Consider the following 17,465-nt stretch of genomic DNA (forward strand, 5'->3'; position numbering starts at 1 on the left):
ATTATTGATTTTGTTTCAAGAAACTAATGGCTTCTTAATGACTTTTGGAAACCCCAAATCTTCTATCCTGAGAAACACAAATCAATCAAATATGCACTCACTTCTTAATCCTCATCTAAATACTAAGAAGTAAAAAACAAACTAACAAAGAACAGCACCATTTTGTGTACTCTTTCTCTAAAGACGGTGAAGACAGAGGCAGATATGTGTAAGGATCTACATCCCTATCAAAATTACTGTCCTGTCCTACATAAGTTACAGATAGTGATGTGATCATGACATGAGTCTTCTTGATTGGAGCAAAAGCAAAGGCCAATTCAGTAGTAGGTGGGACAGCTCTTATGGCACTGACACTACCAAAGAAATAAATAACTGGTTACATTTGCCATTTGAAGGAGATCAAGCTTAACCTGCAAATCTCCCAAAGGCACAAGAACTAGGGTTGTATGTTAACTGAGAAATCAATTTTAGCTCATTGAAGGAAAATTTTCCTAGCTATTAGATTATTAGTGGTCCATGGGTCAAATGGACTTCCTCAATAAGGATGGAGTTTCCTTTCACTGAAGGTCTTAAAGCTAAGTGTATAATCAGATGCTGGCAATATTAAAGGGGGGATTTCTTTTTAGATTAGACTGTTAATAGTTTGGACCTCTGAGATTCCTTCCAGATTTGAGATTTTATGATCTGGTAGACCACTAGTGTCACTCTCTCAGGACAGCTTTAGTTTAATTACTCGCTGTCAGATGACCTCATTCATTTGATATGGAACTCAAGAGATAATATAGATCCTTCACACTCAGGACAATCAACTCCTTTTCTTGAGGGAGGGAAAGATAGAGGAATAATAGATGGATTAAGAGTCAGTGAACTTTTCAATCTTAGGCTCTGTGATTTAGTAGCTGATTGACATTCTCTAGGCCTTAGTTTCCTCAGATGTAAAATGAGATGTTAAAACAGAGTCTTTTCCAGCCTTAAATCTAAAAGTTTTCTAAGAAATCTAAAAATATTACTTATGAAATTTTAATTTATGGTTGCTCTTGGGGAAATATAGTAGCAATATTGTATTTTCCATACCAAAACATATATAGGTAAGTGCTTTTCAATTGTAACACTTTCCAGAAAAGCTCATTAGAAATCAATAATCCTTAATTTTTACAGATTTGTACATATAATCCACTGCCCTCATGTCCATGTATTACAGACCCAAGGAGAAGAGGTCCTGGGGATGATGGATCTGTAGCTTATCATTTTTCTTTCTTAAACAGATGGGATTTTCATCTCAGACTAACGTGTTGCTACACTCGCTTTGAACAATGGAATAGAAATTATCTCGGACATATTAATCTTAGGTTCAAGTCTCCGCTTTGATATTTATCTGTTAACTGGAAAATCACAAAAATGACTTTTTACATGAAAACTCTGTTGATCACCCCAGATACTAGCATAATCATTTCCCAAACTAGCCTGGATCTGTGCTTGGATTTGTTTTGAATAGACACTTTATATGCTTTTATCTGTACCTGTTGGACTTCTCAGTAGAATGCAAGCTTCTTGAAAGCAGAGGCTTTGGTTACTGTACTGTCAGTACTTATCAGAGAAAATAGGCACTTAATATTCATTAATTTATAAGACTGTCAAGTGTCAGAGCCAAGAATCAGACTTAGTTTTTCCTTTTTCAGTATACTGCTTTACTCTCCCAGTGATATAGGAAGGGACTGTGCAAACTTTACAGTGAACCAGAAGATGAGCTCTTACTGTCTTCTGAAGAATAAAACCAAATTTGGCAGTTGTGCGTGATTTGGTCTTTCTCTTTATTTAGCCTTTGTCTTCCTATTTTTGTTTATTGTTTGTTTTCTGCCAGACAATGAGATCTTTTTGAATCTATGGAAATCTTTTGATATCATTGTTAGAAATGGAAAAATAGAGAACATGGAAATTTGCTGCAAATTTTCTATTCTGTTGCAAATAAAGCTGTAGGGTTATTTATTTTATGAAAAGCCCTTTGCTTTGTGAAAGCCAGTTTGTTCACAATCATGTAACTCTCACAGATTCCTGGATCCTGTCTGTAGAAAAAAAAATGGAAAAGCAAAGTAAAACAAACCAATATTTATTAGAGCAAGACACACAAACCCCAAGAATAGAAGAGGACTTTTTTTTTTTTCTTACTAGGGGGTATTTTCTTGGCAGCATGACTCAGAGAAGCATTCTTTCCTTTTTAAAAATGCTCTTCCTTAGGGGTGGGGGGGAACCAGGAATATATCAAGTCAAATTTTAGAAAGACCTCATTCAATCTATTTAAAAATAATAATATATGGAGTTAAGTGGTGGGAGTGGATCAAGTTGTGGACTTAGTGTCAAAAAGGCTTGGGTACAAATCCTTAATCTCTAAACCTCAGTTTCCTTCTCTCTAAAGTGGGGGAAATAATATAAATACCTCACCAGGTTAACAATTAGGTAATTAGGATTGGCTGGGTGCTGGATTTGGAATCCGGAATATCTCAGTCCAAACCTTGCTTCCGACATTTACTTTATAACTAGGCAAGTCACTTAACCTTTCTGAGCCTATCTCTTCACCTGTGAAATGGGGATGAAAATAGCACCTACCTCACAGGAATATTGTGAGGATGTAGTGAGCTAACACAAGTGCATTATAAACCTTTAAGTGCTTTATAAAATGCCAGCTATTATCATTGTCATTAAAATGATCGAATAAGGTAACATGCTTTATGAACATAAAAATGCTATATAAATACAAGATACCACCACTTCCACACCACTACATCATTACTAGTTCTGCTAAAATCATGTCAGGGCAAGGAATTTAGTGCTGCTATTGACGCTGATATTCTTCCCTTAAAAGTTAATTTGTACACCAGCTAGGTAGGTGTAGTCAATTGCTTGTATTTCTTTATTGAGTAGGTACTCAATGCAACACAACAGAATTGTCCTTCAACAAAAATTATATTTATTTTTAAACACACAACAAAGATAGTTTTAGAAAACATTGTTTTTTTTTATTCCATGTGAGTGGAACTCAGGGGACCTTAAAAAACGACAACAAAGTTCTTCCATAATATTCCAGAAAATTTTCAAATGAAAGATATAGCATTTATTACTGTATTTAAATATGCCTCTGGCACAATCTCAGCACCTTGAAACACAAATACAAGTAGTAAAGTCCCCCTGTTATACAGTTCATTCTTGAGGTGCTTCTTATTCCCTAAAACCAGTTTAAGTAGATTTCAAATACTTATGTTGCATCTTCCTACATTTTTCACTTGGAATAACCCAGTTGCTAACATTGGAATTAAATGGTTACTGCTCCCTGTGTTAAAACAATTAGATGCCTTTTTTTTTCAGTGTTTATTCTTGAATGAGAGTCAAGTTGCCCCATAATCAGTTGATTTTATAGCTAGGTCAAGTCTAAAAATTCCTCAACAAATCAAGGCACCTTTTTCCCCCTCTAGGGCACTAAATGAAGAATAGAACTGGATCCGTCAATTTTGATTTGTTATTACAAGAAGGAAATTTGAAAATGATGCATTAGGAACAGATCATGCTGATTCAATGGTATAACCAGGCTATCTTGAATGTATGAACATCTCCCTTTCTAGAATGATCATTTTAAAGATCTCAGTTATCTTTACTCATGCCTTGATTGGGAAAATCTTTTAAACATTCTACAAAATTACCAAAATCCACCCAGGCCTTTTCAGTGACAGAATAGACATTATCTAGTACATAGAAAACAGAAGTTGCCATGTTGCTTCTCATAATTACTCTGCTGAGTACATTTAGAGGAAGGTGTGAAATTCTGCATTTAAGAACTGGAAAATGCAGAGTGTATCTAGGATTTTAATCAGGATAGCAAGGAATATTTGATCTACTTCAAGAAAAGAAACATTGGAAAAACTGAAAATGGGAGACATTAAGCCAGGAATAAAAGGTGAAGTGGAACATAACAACAGTTCGATTTTGTGAAGAAGGGTAATCTTGAAAAAGGAAGCAGAACTAGGGCCAATGGTTGTGAGGAGAGTGATTTTGGGCTGGTAAATAGGGTGGCTGGTACTCCATAAGGAATGTAGGAGAAAGGATTCTTCTGATGTCATATAGATTAGAAAGAGAAAAGGAATGAAAGAAACCTTTATATAGTGCCTATTATATGCCAGGCACTGTGCTAAGCACTTTATAAATATTACCTCAATACAAATACCTCATTTGAGACAATATTCAAGATCAGCCCAGATGACCTTTAGGACCCTTTCAAATTGTTTTCATGATGCTATTTCATAATTAATTGGGAGTACCAATTATGCCATGTAATTCAAAATCAACCTGAAGGCACTATGAAAAAAAAAACAGTTTTTGTGTAAATTTAAAATGTAGTAATTTCCATTTCTACCTTAGTCATTTCTAATATTTTGAACAGAACTGAATATTGATTTGAGGGCCTAGAATGTTGAATAGTCTCAGTCATCACTAAACAGAATGCATTTTCTTCTTGTAAAATTGTATATATATATATATATTCATATATTTAGTCCTTCCACTTCTAATATATATATATATATATATATATATAGAGAGAGAGAGAGAGAGAGAGAGAGAGAGAGAGAGAGAGAACCTATGGCACACATACTCTGGAGTTTGATTTAAAAAGAAAAAGTTAAAATCCACTTACTTTTAGATTTTTATATTTCCCCTGAAAATGGAGCTTGGAGGGGGGAGTGAAAGTCTAGATAAGAAGGGTTTTTCTATTATTTTGAATTCAGTGCATCAACATTTAAATCTACTTTTACTATGGCTGCAGTATTGCATTTCTTTTTTTTCCCCCTCCATTTGGATATTATGCTTTGTATTTCCTAGATCTACAAAGCTGTTGTGTAATTCCACCTCAACTTTTAGGTAATTCTAGATGAACACAAAAGCAGTAAATATAAAAACAAATGAAGAAAAAGTGATGTCAGTTTTGACTGTATAAATTCCAAGTTCAAGGTCAGCCTGTCATTTCCTACATTCCACGGGGTCAGCCCTTCTCACTCACTGGCAGATGTTGCTAATGAGAAGCTTTGCTCTGTCCCCAAAAATCCTGAGCAGGGCTGGGATGAAGACAGAGACAAAAAGAAGCATGAGTGGCTGATTGAGCTGCGAATTAAAATTCAGGTGAGCTTTAATGCTGTGGTGCCAATTTCTGTCTTTGTTTCTGTGATGATGGTAAATCAAGGGAATTAGGGCTAGTCTCACTCCTTTACAAATTGAGTTATTTTTCTCTTTAAATACAGTCAAATTGGAAACATTTTATTCGGCTTTTATAAACGCACTTAGCAAGACAACCTCAACATACAACTTCAATGTTCTTAAGGCTGAGAGATCTTAAATCCATTTTAAGTGCCTGGTGTTAGACGATACACCGACTACATTCAATCCTGCCTCGAATGGGCAGTTGGTAAGTGATCTCTATTTCTTCCTAATGAACAGAAGTTGTCTCCGTTTATGCTTCATAATAAGGGCTTCTTTTCCTCCTGAATACTGTATTGAGGGACCCCTGCTAGGCTCCCAAATGTGTGTGCCCTTTCCTGAGGTCCGGTAGGAATCGCTCTACTTGAGGACTGCAGCCACCCGTGCTTGGAGGACTTCTTCATGGCACAAATATTTGTTTTCTAAGGCTGGCTCCAAAGAATATTTAACATGCGAGTTAGAACGTCCCCTTTACTCTTCTGAGGCCGCACAACAGAACTTTGATGGGAATATTGCTACGAGGCTGCTCGTTTAAACTGAGTCTTTAAGGAAAAGCAGGATGAATGCTGCGTTCCTTCGACCGCAAAGAGTTTGGGTCTAAAACCTCTCATTGAACATGGTAGAATGAGTAAATGCCATGCACGGATGCCATCTCCAACGGTTTGTTTCTTTACACGCTGGAATTTACTCTGTGTCTACCATTTCACAGGCAGTCAACGTTTTATCGAATGGGATTAGGTTTGCGGCATGAGTTACCAGCTAACATCCTGAATGGGATCAGGCACTTGGAGAGTTGCATTAACTGTCACGATGCAATAACCATCCTACTTGGCTAACCCGGGTTCTGCAGTTTCCAAGTTACCTGTGGAGTAGCGCATTCATCTTGCAGGACTTCTGGGAAATGATACCAGAAAGGGTCAAGGGTCAAACTGGGTCATTTAACAACCTTGGACTCTTTTGCCTCTGTTGGTCTACATTTCCTCCTGGGTGACAAAAGAGCAATGCTATTTGGATTTCAGAGGGCAATTAAGGGGATTAAATGAGATATTAGGAGGGGGGTGAAAACACTTTAGAAAGTGATATATAATTGTAAACTATAATGATAAGGATGTTTAAGGTTTCACCTAAAAAGAAGTCAAGAAACAATTTAGGGAGTATACAACATGTAGGCTAAAAGGCAACAATCTTATAATTTCCTCCGAGGGGAACTCTCCACCCTAAACAATACACATTTATACAATGTCTCTATAATCTTCCCCCACCATTGAGAGCAAAGGATGGACATGAAAAATGGTATTTAAAAAACTCTGTATTCATTCAGTAATATTCACACCAAAGAATATATTCATTAAAATTATGAACATTTCTAAATATATTTTATGTATCATACATATATATATACTTTATATGAATAATTACATATTCACAGAGATTTCTTGCTGCTTTAGGCCAGTAAGTAAAACAAAGATAGGTTTCTCCATAGGACTCCCATATATGCATATGTACTGGCTGTTTGGTTTATGAATTTATTTACAACTTGCCTAGATCATAATAAATGATTATTATTCTATTATACAAACATAACAGTAAAGGATTCTTTTAAATACAAAGACTGCAAATGAATACATGAAAAAATTACACACCATGTACAATATTTATAATTTATAAATGCAAAGTTAAGACCTCTTTAAATTATTGCACTGTGCATATTTTGTACAAAGGTTTTTTTTGTCATACATAGAAAATCATTTTTAGCTCATTAAGTTATTAAATGTAGTAAAACTGGACTTTGTTGTGTTCTTCTTCCTTGACAAACTAGCTCACCAGACCTTTGGAAACAGATCGATCTACTACACCACAGAGTTTTTACGCCAACTTCTCCATTTTTGATGGCTCCTACACCCATCTGACAGCCATGCACAGTTTTTGGTCAATAAGAAGACCACACCAGCAGGTTGTGCTGTGCCTTTGCTAGGGCGGGACACGAACTCCAAGTTCCGGCTGTGAGTACTGATTTGGGCAGGGGTGGAAACTTCCTTCTCTAGACAGAATGAATGTATTGATTCTATCACTGCACATCATGGTAACTATATCACAGTGTTTTAGGCAAATGCATTATTTCAAGGGGATGAATGCATCCAGTGAGCAAATAAGGGTCTTGTAACGAAATGGCTTCCAGAGACCAAATTCTAGATTCTTTTCACTCAGCTCTGGTTGAATGCCTAGTAAAGGAGCTCACATATAAGAACAGTCCACATACACAGGGGCAAAGAAACTTCAAAGTGTCTTGATGCGCTCCATAAATCGGATTTGTAGACGTTTCGTAGCACTTTTTTTCATGGTGCTTCATTCAGGAAGAAGTAAATGTTACTGTGCCATATGCCATGATATAATTAACATGATGTTTTATAACAAGCTTTCTAGAATATGCAAATAACACATATTTTAACATCTTATCTTACACCATGAACAAAAATGTTTCAATTAGGCTTCAGTAAATAGATAATTTAATTATGTCAGCTGAAAACTGACATGTAGTAACCATCTTTTCTTTATTGTCACATCTTCAAATTTGGTTTTCGTGTTTCCCTTTTAGCCATTTAGCTTCAGCAAACAGTGTACCATGCCTGAGTGTATGTGCTCTTAGATGCCAGTTTTCTACTACTTATGGGAAAAAGAACTCTTAAATATACAATACAATGTTTCCTTCCTCATTGTTGGATTTAGAGGAGAAAATATCATTAGAATTTCAATGCAGATGGTATCATGGGGGATTTAAAACAACAGATTTTTAAACAAGTTTCCTGGGAAAACCATTATCTTTTTCCGCTCCACCCAAAGGTTCTTCCTCTATCCACTTCGAATCATAAAAATTCATTTCAAAACCCATTTTATGATAGTGCAATAACTTTCATCATCTCAAGAGTGCATTTAGTGATTCACACAACTGGAATATCAAGTACAAACGTGAAGGCTGTCCTGCATTGGTTGGCAACAATACTTTTGAACTATTATGTTAAAAAAAAATCAGTGGAAAAGTACTCTAGAAGCAATCCTTGTGAGGATGTAAAAACACGAGCTCTTACTATGGCCAAGCTTCTGAAAACAGACGGCATATTCTAGCCAATTTGCATTGGACAGTGATGGTAGGGCAGGCTAATAATTTGTAGAACACGTCACGTATCTAGCCTGTGAATACGAGAAAAGCACTAAGTAGTCAGCAAAGAGGATAAAGTAAAAAGGTCTTTGTTTGAGATTCAAGATTTTCAGAACCTAAATTTTATGTGCGTACCTGAAACCCAACAAGATCACATATTAAAATCACAGTTCTCGGGAAGTTCCAATGGAATTGACTCCGCTGAATGTTTACAATCATAGGTGATACACAAGAATGCTTGAAGTTAAATAGAACAGGGTTAAGAAAATCACTCGATTCATGAAATAACCATTTTTGTCTCTGATTAGGGTGGAGCATAATTAATAAGGCTGGGGAGCCCTCTTCCCCTGGCCTTGCAGCGGGGGCTCACACAGCTTGGGTGAGATGAATGTCCCCCGTGTCCTTCTTCCTGGAGGGATGGAAGACCAGCTGACCTTCCTGCCTAGCGAGTGCCCTGCTGCTGCTAAGGTCCTGCATCTCTCGCCATCTAGACCCTACAGACCCTGGAGATCGTTGCTGGGGCTATCTAGGGGGTCCAGGGAACCCTACACTTTGGCATGGCGCCCACACTGTACCTGTAGAGCTTCCAGCGTGTTCTCTCTCCAGTTTCACTATCTTTTCTCTATTGTTTTCTACAAATAAAGCATAAGCTAATGAATGGTCAATTTTTTTTTTCCAATTTGCCTTCTTCAGCTAGCTAAGCAAATGCTTGACATATAGCAAGCACTTCATGAATAGCTTCTCATTCATTTGTTCATTCATAATGAATGAAGTTATGGGGGAAAGGTTGTGAGTTTAGCTGTGTGAGGCATCAAAGAAGTTCAGGGCAGTATGAATATAGTCTGGTCCTAATAGGACTCTGGATTCTAAGCAAGATCACTTCAGAAAATACACAAACTTAAATCTATTCAAGATAAGGTGCCAAACAGGGTTTGTCTGTTCTGCTTACTAAATATCAATATTCTGCACCTACATATTGAATGCGCTTGCCCATGGTAAAAACAAAATGGAACAAAATAAATTAGGAGCTGGTTATTTCAAAGTAAAAATATTCAAAAAGTGCACGGCATACGAACAAATCTAGCTTTATGTTTACTGTGATTTTGCAGCTCTGGCATTAGCTGTACTTATAATTTATGGAAAACTTTTTTTTCCCCTTTAGAATGGAAGATGAGTGGTGCAGGCAGACATGTAGGTAGAGATGGAGAAGCTAATTGGATTTGGATTTTCAACTGTAAGTCAAATTGTGCATGGCCCAGGGATCACAATGAATTTTTTTTAAGGCAACTTAGAAACTGTTATTCAGAAAAAGCTCCAATTTTTTTTAGCTTTACCTTCTACCTTGTAACGATTCCAAGTCAGAGAGTCAAGGGCTAGGAGGGTTAAGTGACTTGTCCAGGGTCACGCAGTTAGTCTCCACTTTCTTTTTGAGTACACATTTATCTCATTCACTCTGGTTTCTCCCTGAATGGCTAACTGCTAATGCTTCTTTCAGATTAGGGTTTCCTTACATTACTTGACTTTAATATTTGAAACTTGCATGGATATGCACTAATTTTTCCAATAAATGTGCTGCTTTAAAAAATGTTTACAACATCTGGAAAGATAGCATCAGACATGTTCTATGTGACAAGAAAACTGTTTGGTTTGTATCTCTTCATAATCAGTACAATTTTCTACAAGCTTCAAAACTTGCCATAGATCCACAGCTATGTCCTCAATTCATTTTCCTCGGGACAACTGGGCCAATATAAAGTATTCCTCTACAGAGAAGCACATCCAAACTTCTGGTAATAGAAGGCATCTGGCTGGCTACAGGCACTGAAATGCCCTTTAAGCAAAGATCCGAGAGAAAGATGGGAAACAGAGCTCTGCAATCATGCCTGTTAAGTGCTGGGACAACATCTGGCAAGGTATAAAAATACCCCTGACTACATTTTTTCCAAAACAACATTAACCAAATATTAACGTGCTTGTTTAAAAAAATATTTTTTGGACAAGCCTATAAGATGTTGGTAGTATAGAATGTCCTCAAAGTAATAGTTGAACTTTTAAAATATATAATTGGGGGGTGTGGGGGGGTTGGGTGATTCAGTGGAGAGCCAGGCCTGAAGAGGAGAGTCCTGGGTTCAAAAAAGCCTAAGATATTTCCTAGCTGTGTGACTCTGAGCAAGTCACGTAACCCTCATTGCCCAGCCCTTACCCACTCTGCTGCCTTAGAATCGATACATGCCAGCAGCTAAGGGCTTAAAAAATAAAGTCTATAATTTGGTCTCAAGTCCAATTCTAGCTCTCCTGGGACAGCACTGGCAAAGGATCAGCTATCAAACAATCACATCTAGATTTCTTATAGCTATTGATGAGATCAAGTCTCATTAAGTAAAATGTACCCAGAGCAAAAGGATTAAGACTGTTTTCAGTATGGAATGTGAGACAGAGAAAAGGCCAAGTTTTTGTCATGTTGAGAAAAAAACAATCATTTGCTTCCTTAAAGAGCTTTTCATTCAAACACAATATTTTATTAAATTATTCTTAATGTTGGTTCCCAATGGGATAATTCTGCAGCCAGTGGATAAAAAGCCAGGCTTGGAGACAGGAGGTCCTGGGTTCAAATCTAGTCTCAAGACATTACCTAGCTGTGTGACTCTGGGCAAATCACTTAACCCCCAATGCCTCTCTCTTACTGCTCTTCTACCTTGGACGGATACTCTGTCTCAGTTCTAAGACAGAAGGTGGGAGGTGTTTGGCTTTGTTTTTTTAAGTTGGTTCCTGATGACACAAGTCACTAAATTACTCCTGGAGGAGTAAAGATCTAGAGGAGGAGGTCACAAAGCTTTAAGATGTACAGGATACTCTTTGTACTTAACGTTTCTCCATCACTGTACAATCTCTTATCAGACTTTATAGATTTCCCACGTGTTTTAAAGCCGCTATTCTCAAAAAAGAACCTGGGTTTTATCGTCCTCACAAGACACCGTTTTTTTTCTCTTTAATTGCAATGGTGCTCTTGTGCTTCTCTTGGTTTAATGGAGACCTAATCATGAGAATTCTATGTCCTGCAGAACCAGGGGAGGTTCAGAAACCAACGAATGGGGAGGCAGCTTGGTAACAAGGCAATGAGACTGATTTTCATGGGCAACTTGGGGATTTTACCTCACTACTTTCATAGTAACCCGCTGAATCCTACAAATATATAGAAATGTTTTTCCATATTGAATATGAAAAGTTCCTTTATCTATGAAAATATGGGTATAATTCACATTAAAGAGAGGGAATTTAACATTTTATTAAATTAAAATAAATATTATTATTTTTATTTCCTTTAAGGTGAATGTTACTTACTGTAAGCAAACCTTTCAGGGGTGGCAGCAGGCTGATCCTTTGGATCAGCATTTAGCACTGCACTAAATGCCTCCTTAGCATCTTTAAATACTCAGTTTCCCTCAATACTCTTGCTCCCAAAGTGTCTGGCTAATTCCCACTGAGTACACTACTTCAAAATAGAACAAATCTGGTCCAAAGTGTTTAGGAGTTGTGTTTTCCCTTCTACTGGCATTATGAACAGTCATTTTCAGTTCACCAAAATATTGAGTAACAATGTCCCATCAAAACTATAGCTCTTCTGGCCTCAGACACTTCCTAGCTGTGTGACCCTAGGCAAGTCACTTGACTCCCATTGCCTAGCCCTTACCATTCTTCTGCCTTGGAACCAATGAACAGTATTGATTCTAAGACAGAAGGTAAGACTTTAAAAAGACAAAGTATAGGTCTTTTCACTGAAGTCTGGTTTCCAAACTGGTAGTATATATTAGAAATAGAGTGAAGAAATAGGTGTCTATGGTATCTCCCAGTGGATGAGAAGACGTTGATAAAAATATACTGGCATTACTATTGACCCACAGGAAAGTTGCCTAATGGGCAAAGACAGTCGTTGTGGATTACAAGTTCTGGAGATCAGTAGGCCTAAAGTCTAAGTGATTTAGAAAAATATATGACAATTGGCGATCAGCAGGATGATTGAGAAACGTGTCTGAAAATGGGCAACATCAGTGAAACTGATTATTAAAAAAAATTCTCTCTCTACAAAAGAGAATATAATTGTGGTCAACAAGGTTATCTGGCAATAAATTTTACCCTGTCCATCTACTTTTCTGTTCTCAATAGAGCTGCATCTACTAAATTTGAATCTGCAGATGAAGAGGATCAATCTAATCCAATTTATAAAAGAGGGAAAAATAAATTATTTCTTAGTTTATTATGAAGTGGATGAGACTTGGTTCTAGGTTTTATCTAAGTTTTGGCATTTAGGAAAAAAGAAAGTGCTAGACAGGTTCAAGGTCTCTTCTCTCTTTTTCTTTTACTGCATAATCTCTCAAGTGAGCTCTCCTAATCTGCGACTTCCAGCATGCAACAGTCAGGTGAAATCATCGACTCAAATGGGTTTTGACACTCTGAACCTGGAAACTGGTTTTCTCCCATTCCTGATTGCAGAAAGAAACTCCATATACTGCAGCCTCAGTGACAAGCTGTAGTGCTGAGGTTTTCTGCTAGAGGTCAAACTGATTATAAGTAGATCACACATAAACATTCACCATAGTAATGTGTAAAAATTCCTATTTATAACCAAGAACTTCCAAACAACAACAATGTTGTGAAAGCCTGCCAGAGAACAATACAGTAAAAGTACCATTTTAAACCCTTTCTAGAAAGCTACAACTTAAAAAGTACCCCCATAGTATAGTTTTCTTCAGTTTTAAATTAAGGCTTCAGCAAAAGCCCATGAGAAAAGGCCACTTTGCAAGTCAAATAGAGTTCGCTTGGACAGCTAATTCCAAAACACGAGTAGTCCTAGTTTCTCATTGTCTATAGTACTTCACAGGTGAGACTGGCAGGGAGTCATCCAGTTGAGATATCTCCTTGATGTTACCTTCCTGGAAAAGGTTTGTGTCCCAGTTAGCAGGTGTGGCTTTTGTTTTTTCCTTTTTCACGTTCCTTCCACAAAATAATATAAAAAAGAGAGGGATGAGGATGAGCCTTCAGGCGAATATTAATAATCATTGTTGAACATTCTTCAAAGTCTGTGCTCTAGATGTCTCTGGATTTGGCTGGTTTCGAAGCCATAAGAGACTTTCCTCGCCTCTAATTACTTTCTCCCATTGCTCAAGATTGTCCCTAGAATACAAAGAGAGTAAAAATGATGCATGAATGTGAAAAAGATTTTCATAACGAGATACTGTAATTAAGTATTAGGTATTCCAATTTGGGTTATGGAGCTATCTGTTTTATGAACAACATTGAACTTCACTGCTGTATCGCTTCTTGTCTCTTATTGTAGGTGGCTTATACTGGAAGGTGTCAGAAAATGTGGGGTTTAATCCTGATTTGGTCATTTCTGATCTGCATCACCTTGGCCAAGTCATTGTACATCTATGGCTATTCTTTGTAACCTCAGTTTCCTCAACTAGAAAATGAAGAGGTTGAACCACTTGGTCTTAAAGGCTCTCCCATGCTTTAAATCAACGATCCTATAATTTTCATATAATTCTGGAATTTTTAACATAGATGTCTACTAGAAGATTAAAGTTGTCTCTCATCAAAGCTATCTTACCTTTCAGGGTATCACAAAATCCTCAGGAAAGAACCTTAGCTCCTCGAGAGTGGCCAAGTATCTGTATTCTACCAGCAGGAGAGAAGCCTGAGGTTTCCTAAGGAGGCTTCAGAGTTAGAAACCTTCTGAATCCTCCCTCCTCTAAGAGTTTTTGTGATATTTCTCTCTCCCAGTTCTTCTCTTCCCTCTATGATTCTTTCCTCGGATCCTTTACTAAGACATCCATATTGTGTGAGAACCCAAACCACGTGTCCACGGTCCTCCTCATTCTATGCATCTTCTCACTTAGGGATCAAAACTGTTAACATCATTTCAATAATCATCTTTATGGGGATGAGCTCCACCTGTTGGATATCTCCACCTGCATGTCCCATAGATGTCTCAATTCAAAACACAGAGAATTCTAGCTTTTGTTTGCAGTGTTTCCCTGTATACTGATGAGGCGCAATCAATGCTGATTGGTGTTATGGAATTTTAGGATTGAAAGAGACCTTAAGTAGGCATCCAGTTGAGTGAAGTACATACAGGCAAGAACCTCCCTAAACCAGCCCACAGAGAGGGCTATGCATATAGCACACAGAGCTCTCCAAGGAACGAGATTCCACAAGCTCCTTGCTAATCTGTTCTAGTGTTTAATAAATATAACACTCATTACAGTGGTTTCTGGGTATACAACATAGAGCACAGATTTTTTGGACAAGGAAAAAAACATAAATAATGCCAAGGAATTTTGTAACATGTTGTTTGGATTTAGTCTGCTATTCTAATTTCTCATGAGGCAGGGGGAATTGGCTTTAAACCTAACTCTTTTGTTTAGGTTGATCCCGGCATACATTCTCCATGATCCAAGAGGCCGAGAGCTGAACATATACCAAAGTAACTGACTTTAAACTCACCTGTTGAAGGTGGACAATCTGACCCATGGAGGGTAAAAGAGTCAAACTCTTGTCAGGCCTATATAATTCTTTAAAATTAGTTCCTTAAAATTTTGCTCGGGTACAGAAAGTCTTACCTTTTTTTCACCCAACTCCTTCTAGAGTTTACAATATTTTAAGAGTAACAGAGTACATAAGAATAAGCATCTACTTGTACAAAAATAAACATACCATGAACACAGATTCAAAAAGGGAGGGCAGAGAGAGAGAAAACTTTGAAGAGAAGATTGCATTAAATTTCTTTTAATTTCTTTAACTGGTTTTCATTAATTCTACTGCCAAATTGTTTTTTTTTAATTTCCTTTAGTTTTCATTCTAATTGGCTATAAGTTTTGGAATTTGGGCATGTGCTTCATATTTTTGGCAATAATAAGAATGAATAAAGTGGAGAACCTTTTATAGTCCAAGAACTATGCTAGATGAAAGAGGGTTAAGGACAAAACAAGCAGTGTCAGTTCTCTTGCATCTTAGCATTCTAGTATGGGAAAGAATTTAAATATATGCATATAACTATATTCAAAGTAGAAACATGATAACTTTGGAGGTACTAACAGAGATGACACTAAGATTTTCAAAGTGCTATTAAATATGATCTCATTTGATCACTACGAAGGAGTACTGTTCTCATCAACATTTTAAAGACGAAGCAAGGGAGGCTGAGATGTAGAATGATTGGCTGAGGGTCACGCAGCTACCCTGTGCTCTTCCTAGTAGAGCAGCCCTTCTCCCTGTGCCGGCTACTTGGGGCTCATGAGATCAGAAAAGGTTTGGAAGAGAAGAGAATTAGGTTGAGCCTTGAAGGAAAGTAGGGACTCTCAAAAGTGTTTATGATGGAGTGCAGAGGTCTAGGTCTAGGAGATAAGGCAGAAAGATGGGAACTGCACTGTCACACCAGAAGAACTGTAAGAAAACTCTTTTGGCTCGACTCTAGTATGTGTGAAGATGCAATAAAGCAGAGGAGTAACTGAGTTCACTTTGGAAGGGCCATTTAGGATTTGGCAGGGATGCCTGGAGCTCCTGAGTACCAAAAGAAAATGGCTGGAGAGAACCATGAATAAGAAGCCCTCCATGTCAGCAGGTATGTAAAGCTGTTCTAGGAAGTTGCAGAAACAGGGGCACGGTCATGCTTCTGCCGTAGACTTACTTATACTGTTTCTCCTTTTACTCTGTATTTCCACAGATTCACATACTCTGCATGTGGTCTGTTTATACATATCGACTTAATGATATACTATTTTATTGTTGTTCAGTTCATATCCAAGTCTTCATGACCTCGTGCGTCATCTCATCCCAGTATTGTCCATGGGACAGACTTGCCATTTCCTTCTCCAGGGGATTAAAACAAAATGAGGATAAGTGATTTGCCCAGGGACACAGAGCTATTGTTTGAGGTCAGATTTGAATTCAGGTCTTCCCGAGCACCCTAGCTGCCTCATGTTTTATCGATCAATCTTGGTCCTCCACCTATCTAGTACTACTGGCTCACATTCTACCTTTTCCCTGAGCGCACAGAAAATGTTTAGTACACGTCTTGACTGGCTTAAATGTAAGTCCATGTGTGCACCTATTAAATCCTGGACTAGATGATAGATTCCTGAGGGTTCATCATTGAATTTTAAATGCCTCCTCCCCAATCTTGTACATGTGCATAGCTCTCTATAGACAGTGACCAAAAACAAGATGTTAAATGATTTAACTGGTTTCCTTATGGCTTCGTTGGTAGAGTAAAGTAATGTAGAAAGTTTATTCCCTTGTCCCTTTGTACCAAGATATGAAACAAGGACAGTGAGGCATACTGCAGCCAGGATAGACTTTAAGTAGACAATTAAGCAGACAACACATCCTAAAATCAACAACCAGATGAATGGGAATAGGTGATATTCAGAGAACAATAGACTTTGATATGTTTCATTATAATACTGAAGCCCAGACTTGTGTGAAAGCCAAAAGCAGTTCAGTCTCAATATATCCACCCCTCAACTTCAATGGCATCTAAGCAGCAGAAGACACTGAGCAGTGGTACAGTTGCTGGGATTACCACATATTTGATAAGGATTCTGTGGAATGAGAGGTTACTAATATAGAGACCCAAGACCCCAGGTGAATTCTGAGAGGAAAACTTGGCAGCACAGAAATGTCACCACAGACATACCTTATGTTCTTTTCATATGTCCAAAAAAACCATCTAAGCACCTGTCTCAGAATTACTCCTAAAATCTGGGGTTAAAAATAGAGGCATAATCCAGAAAAATCCAAGTAATTCTAATCTGCACTTCTTCCTTCAACAGAATCCTAGTTAAATTACAGAATTTAAGAGGAGAAAACGCACCGAGAGCTGAGCCTTGAAATAACTGAAATCAATAGGTTTGCTTTGTAGATTCTAGGTCTCAGTCCAGGCTGGATTCATTATCAAGCCAGCTTACATATCCACCTCTTTATCCTTCTAATGACTCTGGGCAGAGGAAAAATCCATCTCTCTGTCTTTGTCCCCTTCCTTCCCCCATCTCACATGTATATATTATCAGAT

At 37.6% G+C, this 17,465-nt stretch overlaps 1 protein-coding gene and 1 long non-coding RNA gene across 3 annotated transcripts in view; one reads left to right on the forward strand and one right to left on the reverse strand.

Annotated features, from left to right (window-relative positions):
- The first annotated feature begins 5,191 nt into the window (after positions 1 to 5,191).
- On the forward strand, positions 5,192 to 9,060 carry LOC130456853 (uncharacterized). The gene is made up of 3 exons (XR_008915893.1): positions 5,192 to 5,446; positions 7,058 to 7,241; positions 8,704 to 9,060. It is a non-coding gene; the product is annotated as an uncharacterized LOC130456853 (long non-coding RNA).
- The window catches only part of PDE10A (phosphodiesterase 10A), a 466,245-nt gene continuing 455,309 nt past the window's right edge, over positions 6,530 to 17,465 (reverse strand). For both annotated transcript variants that reach the window (XM_003340456.4, XM_016429717.2), the window contains one exon: positions 6,530 to 13,567. In XM_003340456.4, coding sequence (XP_003340504.2) covers positions 13,450 to 13,567 — 118 coding nt within the window. In that variant the 3' untranslated portion in view covers positions 6,530 to 13,449. The remainder of the gene's footprint in view (positions 13,568 to 17,465) is intronic.

The sequence above is a fragment of the Monodelphis domestica genome, chromosome 2, assembly GCF_027887165.1.
Source record: "Monodelphis domestica isolate mMonDom1 chromosome 2, mMonDom1.pri, whole genome shotgun sequence".
NCBI classification, from domain to species: Eukaryota; Metazoa; Chordata; class Mammalia; order Didelphimorphia; family Didelphidae; genus Monodelphis; species Monodelphis domestica.